This window comes from Doryrhamphus excisus, linkage group LG18, assembly GCF_037039965.1.
Source record: "Doryrhamphus excisus strain RoL-2023G ecotype Guam linkage group LG18, RoL_Dexc_Guam_v1.1, whole genome shotgun sequence".
NCBI classification, from domain to species: Eukaryota; Metazoa; Chordata; class Actinopteri; order Syngnathiformes; family Syngnathidae; genus Doryrhamphus; species Doryrhamphus excisus.
In genome coordinates, this window is record NC_136374.1 from 17,527,536 (window position 1) to 17,538,894 (window position 11,359).

Here is an 11,359-nt window from a genome sequence, read left to right on the forward strand (position 1 = left end):
TGGAATAGCAGGTCTGCATTGTACAATTTCATCTAAACAGCTTCATTATTTACATTATTATTTGCGAGTGTGTGTAAAATGAAGCTCAGCAGGATCCTTACCAGCTGCCCTCAGGGGTACTTGTTGCTGTGGGGGGCCCGACTGAACAAACACTGGAACTATCTTGCCTTGCAGACCACACCACCACAAAGTCTAGATGGGAACATTCTTGGAACCTGCGACTTAGACCAAGATATGTTAGTACCATATAATCAATACATCTTGGCCTGTTTAGTGTGTACAATGTGTTTTACTGCAGTTTCTGACATGCACAACTGAAACGTCCCCGGCTCCATTGCCTTGACTGATAAACTGAAAGTTGACTTCAAATATTTACGAGCATATGTGAACCGGTTCGCCAGCCTTTTTTGTTAAGGTGGCGACATTTGTTTTGCATGTCATGTGCATAAAAAAAACATCAGTGTGACCTCTGGATATTTGACCCTTGCAACAAATACTGTAATCGATGCAATGAACAGCAGCGAAATAAACAACGGCAGAGAATCTGTGGTATACTTAAATGACACCCCTTTTATTGCAAGCAGGAAAAAAAGGCCATGTCATGAAAACGTCCCACACCAGTCCTCACGCGAGGAAGAGAACATGATTGGAGGATGGGAAGACAGCCAGGAAGGAGAGCAGATAAGACTTTAATTGAAGAGATTTTGTTTTGTTTTGTTTCCCATCAAGTGATGTAGAAAGAGAACAAAGTCTGTACAATGACTGGGGGGTGGGGGGGGGGGGTGGGGGGGGCAATAATGGCACTTGAGTCGTGTGGTGTCATTCGATTAAAAGTGAATCATTTCAAAACATTTGTTGAACAGTATAGCGTACACATGGCTGGAAAACAGCTCCATGAGTTAGTTCCAGAATTAATAGTGAAAGTTAGTACTGGAAGACAAGATTCGTGCTTTCAATTGATAAGAGTTAAAAGATGTTCAAATGACTAATAAAAAAAGGGTGTATAATGAATAGAAGCAACATTTTTTTGGCAGTATGCAAGTGAACAATTGAATCGGATTTAAAAGTCTGTCTCATTGCGCTACATTATCGAGGATCATTCCTGACCGCATCTTTGATCCACAAATGTACAAATTCATTTTCCCCACTTTTTCATTTATTTATTATAATAATTTCCATCACTTTTCCATGAGTCAGACACTTTTTCCCAATTAAAACAAGTCCAGTGAGTGACATTTGTGTAGAACCTGAAAAAGTCCTTTGAGGTGGGGCAACGTAGAGGAAGGAAGGAAGGAAGGAAGGAAGGAAGGAAGGAAGGAGAGAAGGAGGTTGAGGGAAAAGGACAGGTTTGAAGGTGGACAGGAGGAGGGAGGGAGGGATGATTGTCCTCCCAGGGACCTCGTCCACATGAGGAGAATATAAGCTATGTGAAATTATCTTGTGTGTTCATTTGCTCCTCTTCTTGGTGTCTCGGCTACTCCACATCCCCGGCATCTTCTGCGTCTCCATCCATTAGCAAAGCAGCGTATTTACTGGCTGAGCTGAACTTCTGAAAGAGACAACCAATCAGTCACGCTCAGCAAAAGACCAAATGGTGCCCGGGTGATGGGCTTCTCTTTTACCAAAGATAAAAAAGACCTAAAATGTGGTGGAGGAGCCCAAGACCTTTGGGAAAAGCCTTAACCAACTACAAGAACTGCTGTCAAAACGCCCAGTGAAGGACTTACAGGGGTTGGGGTTTCTTCGTATTTCTTTGGCTCGGGTGGTGGTCTGGAGTCTCGGTCTCTTCTGTTATCCTTTCTACAGTCAGAATGAACCCGAAGGTTACCATTCATTGACAGGACTGACACTTGCCAAGTATACTCTAATGCTAATTCCTAAGTCAGTGATCATCAAAACATCCTTTCTAGTTGACACTGCGGGCGGTGGTCGAGTGCTAGTCCACCGCTTTTGGAGCATTTTGGGTAGCAAAGGCGTGACATGTCTTGCTGCCTATGAGCTGAAGGATTGCACAACATTACAAACAATGAGTTGCATCATCGGTTGCGTGGTTTAACACGGGGCCACTCTTTGCAGATGCCCTCGCTCGAGCTCCCTGGCTGTCTTAACAACTGAAAGAGTTGCTATGCTTTGGGTGGCTGACCTGTCTGCCTCCTTTCTTCGGTCTCTGTTGGGCCCCTCTCCTCGCCCCCGCCCTGCTCCAGGCCCCGCAGGCCCACCTCGTGCCCGTGGGGGCCCCCGGTCTCGATGTGCACCGTCAGCCTTGTTCTCATCTTAAAGGAGAAGCCAGACAGTTGAGAGAATGGTTGGACTATAGAGCGACTATAGACCTCCTTTCATACTGGATTACGGTAAGGTGTTCTTTGATTATGGTTCCGTCACCGCTGCTTCTAGACATCACTTTCACAAAGCAAGGTTTTACGCTTTTTCAATATGCCTCTGTTCAAACCATGGCCACAGTCATTTATGAACCGCATTCATGTTTGTTATTGGAGCCGGCACCACAATAAAGGACTAGCAGCAAGATATTCTACCATAATGGGAATGTCTTCAGGGGCTTATAACGGGTACGGACAACAGAGGCACAGGAAGTGCAAAAAGAGATCATTCATTCACTTGTCACACCCCTGGGCTGTGGGAAATGTTCAGGAGCAATGATTAATAAAAAAAAAAAAAACATGACATAACATTTGTAAATGACAACATCAAATTTTATGTAAATGGATTATATGGGCCATTATTTTATTTATTTATTTTTTTTAAGTTACAAACCCTGCAGTTTTCGCGCGATGAAGTTTGTGCGAGCAGCAACTTGTCCAACAGCCCTTGAACGCGCCATCTAACTTTCTCCCATGCTGCACAGATAGACTACTATACTGTTTTTTTAACCTCGTATTTGGTCCCAAATGTTGATACTATGTGGGAATGCATAAAAGGAGAGATTTGATGAGATTAAGAGTGCTAATGTGGATATCTGTTCGCCAAACACTCTAGACTCGTACTAGTGGATGGTGGGTCTGTACTCTCATGCCAGAAATAAGATGAATTAGATCGCTATATGTACGTATGTTTTGCCGAATCTTCCCTGGTGACCAGCTAGCGCTCTGCTAATGCTATTTAGATCCATTCTCATCTTCAGTCGTGCCAAGCTACTGGGCATGCGCGACATCGTTTCACTGTCTTGTGATACCCGGTGCATGTCTCTACAATCGATAAATCTAAAGATTGACGGCTGATTCTTAACGATCCAGGAGGCTGCTACTGATGCAGCCGCATCTCTTGCTTGTCAAACCAGGTATCAGTTCCAAAACGCATGTTCAGCAGGAAGAGGGCTGGAGAAAGAAAGCGGCTCCGCTTTCCATAGTGTCTTTCCGCTGCAGTCTTTTGCAAATAATGATTACTATCTTTCAAGTGTCCAGCAAACTGCTATGATTATTAATCGGTGTCGATATTTGATGAAATCTCCCCTTAAATGTCTGTTCTTTACTAGGCCTTACCCTTTCCAGGTCCTCTCTCATCAGCAGAACTTGAGCTGAAATGAGAACAAATCAGTAAATACAAGTACCACAATAAATATATGTACTTGATATGTTATAAAATTGTACACTTACCTGAACTTGTGCGGGGCTGAATCACCCGGGGAGACTGGGGATCGCCCATCGGTCTCACTAGAGCCCGCACTGGCTGCACTTCTTTTGGCCCAGGCATTTTCCTTGGGGGGAGGCGCAGGCATCACCTTCAGAGGCTCCTTGGAGGGGGGAGGCTGTGAGGACGACCCGGGAGATGAAGGGTCATCTTCCCTCCCACTGAAAACCTCGTTGTCTCCAGAGCGCTCCCCGTCTCGACACCGTGAGCCTAACAGAAGATGGAAGTCTTACCACGCGTACACATAAAACATAAAACTACACCCGGCCATATCGTCGTGCTACGTGCTTCACAACGTCAACATCAAACAAGGAGCAGACGAGACGATGTTAAATGCAAAGCCTGCTCCCGAAGTGTATTTGTTATTTAATGGTGGTGCACGAGTAGCAGTCTATGCCAGTGACTCTCTATTTGCTGCAGATTGTGATGTTTTTCAGTTGATTTATACCTCTCGACTTCAATTTCGGTGTCTGAGAAATTCCTCTTCCTTGCCCTCTTTGCTATGAAAAAGTCAATTCATGCATTTTTAAAAAGGGATTGCCGCTAAGAGGCAGAAATGAAAAACGTGGATTTTTTAAAACCTGATTTATCAATTAATCGATTATTAAAACAACTGTTAGTTGCGGCCCTAGTTGATATTTTTGTTCAGTGCAATTCCAGTGACTTTGAATGTCAATTCAGAGTGAGATGAATTCCTGAAAAAAATACATGAACATTAGGTCTCACCTCTGCCAGAACCACTTCCTTGCTGGGAGGACTCACTTCCTGTGCGAGATCTCTCGGTATGAGATTCCTCATTACGCCAGCTTGGGTCTCTGAATGTAGTAAATAAAATATTTACTGGAACATGCTTAAGAGCATATAAGCAGATTTGTCTCCCTTTTTTGTAAAATTGTATATTTAATTGTAATTTTCAGCAATCAAAAGTATTTCAAGGCCAACTGACCTGTCTCTCATCTTTCTGTCGGAACCCCGGCCTTTGTCTTCCTCCAGCTGCCTCTGCAGCCTTTCTTCCTCTTTTTTCAGCCTCTCCTCCACCTCCCTTTCCTTGGCTGCCGTGTCAACTGGTTTGGCACCGCCAAAGATGGAGGAAGACCTACTGCTGGAGGTGGGTGCAGCCGCCGGGGAAGTACCGCCACTGCCACCTTCCTCTTCCTTGGGAACACTGCGGGGCTTCAGATTCAACTTCGGTCTCTGCTGAGGAGCTGGGGGGGTAAAGGTGTGTAAGTGAGTTGTGAGATACAATTATTAAACATATATAAACAACCACATTCTTATCAGTGAGTGTCAGTCACCTCTCTCTTCACGTCTATCATCTCGTCTTTCATATCGGTCATCTCCGTAGCGATCTCGGTCTCCATAGCGATCCCTATCACCGTAGCGATCCCTATCACCGTACCGGTCGTTGCTACTTCGACTATCATCATAATCCCGGCGGAAGCCACTGCCAAAGGCACGACGACCACCGCCACCGCCACGAGAGTCATAACCTAGAAAGCAGAGGGAAAAGGTCAGTAGGTGGCTTTCACTTTCAATCCTATCGTGATACCCAAGTTTGGATATCAAGACATCAAAACCTAAACTATAACGACACCACAGCTCAGTTGGTTTTGTTGATTAGATCTGAGGCGTATGAAATGTACGAATGTATTCATGTAATGTACGAAATGTACGAATGTATTCATGTATGTCCCAAAAGGTAAAAGTATAGGCAGAAAAACATGAAATCCTGTTAACAGGAAATTGTAAAAATATTCCCATCCACCAGACATGTTCAGGATAGGCAAGATGGCCTAAAATGGATATTGGAGCCTCTTTCCGCAACGACATAAACCAGAGATCAGCCCATCCTTACATACTAAAGTGATTTTATCCACCAATTTAAACTAAAAGGAACTGATACAATTTAAAAGTTTCATTTCTATTTAAGAGAACAACCTCATTGCAGATGAAACAAGTTTGTATTGTTTCACAGGAGTTGGCCAATGTTTTTCAACAAAAATACTGGAGCATTGAGGGTGTATGCTGTCAGTTATTTTTTCAAAAATAGTATAAGAAAGTCAGAATCGGCAGGTAGAGCTTTTTAAAGAGGGATGACAGGCAAGAAAATTGTAATCAGTGCACTCCTAATTATGCTGGACGCATTCCAAAACAGTTTACAAGGCTACTCCTTTGGCTGCTGACGAATGCAGTCATGCAAGTTGTCATTTCCTTGTTTCAGATGTGTTCTTTTCTCTTCAGACTGTTATTATTCTATTGCTAGGTGCAGACTCACCTCCTCTATCGTAATCTCTCCGGTCTCTGTCATCATAGCGCTCCCGGTAGCGGTCTCTCCCACCATCATAGCGGTCGTTGTCCCGTCGGGGACCATCTCTGTAACGATCTGACTCGTAGCGATCTCGTGATCCTGCAAGAAAGCAAAGACATTCAATTTTAGAGGGAAGTAATAGTAAAAGCACAAGAGGTGATCAGTAATTCCCGCTTCTTTCGAAGGACTGCACAAATAGAAGTGATGTAGCACTAGCTAGGAGTGGCGACTGTAGGAGACAGTTATAGAAGGAGCGCTCTGGACTCCGAATGTTGCAGTGACAATGAAAACTACTTTGACTCCATTCGGTCACATTCAAACTCAACTCACTCAAAGACCACAGATCTGCTGGGGAAATGCAGGCGTTACGTACAAACCAGTTACAAGTTCTAAAAGATCCGACTTACTCTCTCCAAAGGCATCATCTCTCCTGGGAGGTCCATCATCAACCTCTGCACTGGGCCGAGCCCTCCAGTCACTGTCTGTCTTGTCGGGCCCCATGTCCGCCATTCTCCCACCTCGGTCGCGACCTCCCATAGGTCCACTGTCTCTCTCTTGAATATAAAGACACCATGATGTTACAATATAGAATATACTTGGTGAATAGATTTGAGGATTGAAAAACAGTTTTAATTGCTTGTGGCGCAGTGACAATATGAGCTTCCACACCTTAAAATGAAGATTTTTTTTTCATTAAACAGCGTTAATATATTGTATGAATGGACATAAGTGTCATATAGGTACATGTATAGCACATTATTTACACACATGCTGAACACTGTATCAAAATAAAACGCATTGAAACATTAAAATTATATTTGAATTGTTTTTAAACTATTAGTTACAAGAATTAGTTCTGATGTATTCAATTGCTCTAAAACAGGCATCAAATTCAAATGAGAAAATGTTGTACTTTAGTACCGGTCACATCGTACTATTGGACTAAATAAATCAGCTAACGAGGGTCAACTTTTTAGAAGCTGATTTTAAGTGTTCTCAGCAACTTTGCCATTAAATTAAGAGTTTTGCAATGATCTCGGTTCATGTTATGCATGTTTGTGGAACATTTTAAATTAAATTCCAGGCCGAGCTTTGGCAAGACAAAGTGGCAGCCATCCACCAAAAATCCCAACACTTAAAGACTTTACATAAGAATCTTTGTACCTTTGTCATTGGATTGGTCTGCTATATCCACACGGATTCTTCGGTTTCCCAGGTTCTGTCGACATGACAGATTGAATAAACAAAAAGATACACCAGTGCGACCGTATGAAATTTAGCAAAGACCGCACTGCCTCACCTCCTCATTGAGACTTAAGGCCCTCAGAAGAGACTCCACATCGTCAAACTCAGCGTAGCCAAAACCCTTCAACCTCTCAGGGTTGCTGGGTTCCCGAGGCAGACGCACCGCACTGATCTGGAGACAAGCAGCATATGAGCAGCAGACATCAGTAATCAATATGTAATAAGGGGTAGCATCTTAAACACAGGATCCTGGAGCAAACATAGATATGCATACACACGCGCTCATGTGTCTATATTATGTATAAGATACGCTCTTTGGATTCACCTGTAGACCTTTACACATGTACTTTGCGAGCCATTTAGCTTTCATCTGCTAAAACTGGATTACAACAGCCACGTACTGACTAAACCAGAACCAGAGCTGAACCAGAACTGACTAAAATGTGACAAACAAAAATCCTTTTCATCCAAATTCAAAAAACAAGACACTTACACTATGGGATAAAACAGCAAAGCCAGCTCTAATAATGAGTATTTACTTACTGCCAAGCCGCGGAAGAAGTCTTTAATGGATTCTTCAGAGACATCATAGGGCAGGTTGCCAAGGAAGGCGGTGTAGGGCGGGCTGCGGGGTAATCGAGACCGGTCAATATTGGGCTCACGAGCCGAACGGGGGGCCGTGGGCAGGATGGACCGGTCAATGGGTGGTGCACGGAACGAATCCTCTTCTGTGTGCCATGAAGTAGAAACTGGAAAGGCGAGCAGAGGAAAATGCAATCATAGATTAAGAATTCACTTTCAGTCACAGAATCAAAGGTCTCACTTTACAATAAGGGACATAAAAAGACAGTAGTTCGTGAGGCACCAAAGAGTAGTGGTTTGGGAGGTTCATTCCTCATTTTGTGTACCTTATTGTACTTTTGGATTTCAGAAATGCTAATAATTCGACCTAGCAGAAACAAAGCATCATGCACGTCAAATGTGAAAGAGCAGACAGAATCTGAAATTGGACAAGCTTCCATCTTGCCACTAGAGCTAGCCTACAGCCATACGGTCTTGCACCAACGCCCGCCGAACTGACCAAAAATGACTGCATTGCCTTTAATGTTGTGCTCGCCAACTTACAAAACAAATGAGCTACTTTCTTCAGTTTGGATTTCTCAGTCGTGTCACTTTCTCCACTGGTGAATAACACTCATCGTTGTGTTGGCCATAATTGGCCATTGATTATTCTACTGCATTTTATGGCATTTGCAGACAATAGCATTGGATAGAATTTGTAGCTAGAAAATCATACTAGGTGGGTTTAATCAAAATAACATTTATTTTTGACAGGTGGTATGAAATACTTATTTAATATAAGCATGAGTGCCACTGAATTCTTCATACAGACAACAAAAATGATCCAATTATTCAAACATGTACTTTAAAAAAATGAAGATATGTCTAATAATTAGCATTTAACAGCATATGTCTACACATAATGTACACTGTAGTTTCAGATATAACCACCTACTAATATACTCTGACAACTACAGCAAAAACGGCAGCCCTTGTGTACACGACTACCACACCTGCGCTACCTCAGTCTCTTCAAAGTTGTCGACACCATTTTATCCGCACAGCAACTAAAACCTTAGAAGTGATAATCACGGCACTAGATACAAAGCACAGCACGGCATAATAGGCTCGATACAGCAGTCATCAATGCCAGTACGGGCTCACCATCTCCATCCAAATCATCCGTTTCATCAGCCCAGCTAGTGCTTTTGATGGGGTAGCTGGGGGCCACACCGCTGCCTCCGCTGTCATCTGCCAAGAAATCTGTCAGGGTCAGGGTCTTCCCCTTCTTGTTCTTCTTCTTAGCTAAATGGTAGAAAAGAGAGATGCATGTCATCACTACATCGGCTACATGGGTGGAGTTATTGGAAATATTGCATTTTTTATATTTTAGTGTTTGAAGGTGCATTATTACTGTGGGTATTTTGCCTTGATTTGCAAAGATTGGTCAAAAAGTAAACAGTGGACTGTTTATAAAGCTGATTTGAATGGGCTTCCAGTGAAACTCAACCAGGTACAAATGTTCAGGTAGTGTCAGTGAATTGTTGTGGAACATTCTCCATTGTGTTGTCCAATTTGTTTTGGTCTGCCACAGAAAACGGGAACACAAAGCTCACTGGGATGTTTGTGAAAATCCCAGCAGTCATGACATTCTTCACAAAAAACATACTAGAATACGGAATGTTAAGGGAATGACAGTAACGCTTGTTTTCCTTAGTTATAAACTACACTGACCCCCTCCCGCTAAGATCGTTCACGCAAACTAACCAATGTGACAGTCGCGACATGAAAGCTACTCCGGTGGAAACTTTTACGAATCGGAGACAAGAGACAGTCAGTCGCAGTCGAATGCATGTCAACTGCATTCCATTATAGCCCATATGGCTCTCAATGCTAGCTGCATCTTAGTCAGCACAAGGCGTGCTGACGATGAGCGCCTGCTCAACTGGCTAGGTTTTACGGCCTAGTTCGCGTCGCGACGCCACGACACAAGTGCGCCAGCATCGTAGCAACATTTGAGCAGAAAGACGGAACGCCTGTGCGACGAAAGGCGACCGCTGGGGTGTATTTGGTGGGACAATGGCTACACAGCCGGCCGTATTTGACCATGCCTTCCACGGAAGGGTGGTGCGGCCGCACACGTGGGGTGGCTCCCTGTGATAGCCCGGGCTGGTCGGCCCAACCACTCCTCCATTGCACCCGGTGCTCTGAGCACTCCGGTTAGCTAAAAGGAGCCGTTTGCTAACACGTCATATAGAAACCGGGGTTTGTAATACTACGTTAACTAACAAATATATACAACAGACACGGTACTTCATACTTGTTAAGGAGAAAAAGAGCACCGGTAATGTGTGACTAAAGTGTTAAAATAAAGCTAGCCGTTGCTTCGTGTATTTCCCCTCCTTCTGCAGATCCATATTTACCATCTCAAAACAGCCGCAGATATTTTTTTATACATCAGACAACAAGGGGGGCGTAATGGAAAACCCGTATACGACTCGGAAACTCGAACCGATCAATTATTCGTCATTTAAACTGCCCGAAATTTAGCCCAACCGACCCTGTGGGTTCACCGACATAAACCTCACCTGACGCCGCCATGTTGAAGAGCGAGTTCGCGGTAGTTCCCGGATGAATGCGTCAGCGGGTTATTATCGGGAGCGCGCATCAGCGTTCACGAGTTCAGCGTCTCCTCCCTTGGCTCCTCGGCGCTTCTCCATTCAGAACTGCAACCGCCGGCTTGGCGTGCTTGTCTACCTATACACTCAATCTATCGGTTATCACACTCACATATATGAAAATAAACCGTGTAATAGTGGATTCACTTTGTGTGGGTGTGTTTTTCTGAATGAACAATATCTTCTTGTATTGTTTTTTTTAAGTTTTGCGCCCTCTAGTGGACAAATAAGGTACAAAGAAGAGCTGCCACGGTGGCTCTTTTGAACAGGACACTCGGCGGACAAATCATTAGGTACGTCTGCATAGAATTACTGGATCCAGTGCGATATTGTACATTATTCATGTGCAAATATAATAAATACTAGCTATACCCACAATTTGAATTAGAATAATTTTTATTGGCCATGTGTGTTACATCAGGAATGGACTCCGGTCAACATCACTGTTAAAAAGTACAATAGTAAAAAATAATATATAAAGAGAAGTTGAATACAACTATACATATTACATAAATTACTCTCGGTATGCGATACGATGAAAATGATATATTATTATGAATTAAATATGCTTTATTTTTGAGCATTTACTGTTGTAATTATTTTTTTAAAACCTTATAATTAACCTGAGAGCTGAGGCCGAGCGGGGAATTACCGCCCCCTAGTGGTGGACTTTATTATGACCACGTCCGAGCAGCACGGTGGAGCAAGTATGGCGCCTGTAGAGGGCGCTCGTCAGCCACACATACTTTGTCCTGACATGAGGAGGAAATGAACGCATGAGGCATAATGTCATTTTTCTAAAAGTGTGAAATTATGCATTTTCCACTTTTCTGACCTTAAAATGTTGTTCGAATGATGTATTGTCATGCTAAACAATGCTCATGAGCTTTGCACATTTGGAAGACAGCCCTGAAAGAAGTTC

The 11,359-nt window shown here is 43.4% G+C and overlaps 1 protein-coding gene across 4 annotated transcripts; it reads right to left on the reverse strand.

Moving 5' to 3' along the window:
- Positions 1–768: 768 nt before the first annotated feature.
- eif4ba (eukaryotic translation initiation factor 4Ba) lies at positions 769–10,504 on the reverse strand. Of its 4 annotated transcripts, XM_058055598.2 has the most exons (15): positions 10,348–10,504; positions 8,924–9,064; positions 7,742–7,947; positions 7,254–7,370; positions 7,118–7,172; positions 6,361–6,507; positions 5,921–6,052; positions 4,941–5,135; positions 4,592–4,850; positions 4,372–4,460; positions 3,612–3,855; positions 3,498–3,532; positions 2,144–2,273; positions 1,728–1,800; positions 769–1,549 (listed from the first exon to the last, which is right to left on the reverse strand). In XM_058055598.2, the coding sequence occupies exons 1-15, from the start codon at positions 10,358–10,360 to the stop codon at positions 1,475–1,477; spliced, it is 1,911 nt and encodes a 636-aa protein (XP_057911581.2). In that variant the 5' UTR covers positions 10,361–10,504; the 3' UTR covers positions 769–1,474. The 4 variants fall into 4 exon arrangements, with proteins under 4 accessions (XP_057911581.2, XP_057911584.2, XP_057911583.2 ...); XM_058055601.2 differs by lacking the exon at positions 2,144–2,273; XM_058055600.2 differs by lacking the exon at positions 1,728–1,800.
- Between the last annotated feature and the right edge of the window lie 855 nt (positions 10,505–11,359).

Bases quoted from the DNA above. Each gene is read 5' to 3' on its own strand.
- eif4ba (XM_058055598.2), bottom strand. The intron at 4,461-4,591 runs GTCAGTTGGCCT...TACTACATTCAG, and splicing joins GACAGAAAGATGAGAGACAG to AGACCCAAGCTGGCGTAATG. The intron at 1,801-2,143 runs GTCAGCCACCCA...TTCTGACTGTAG, and splicing joins CGAAGAAAGGAGGCAGACAG to AAAGGATAACAGAAGAGACC.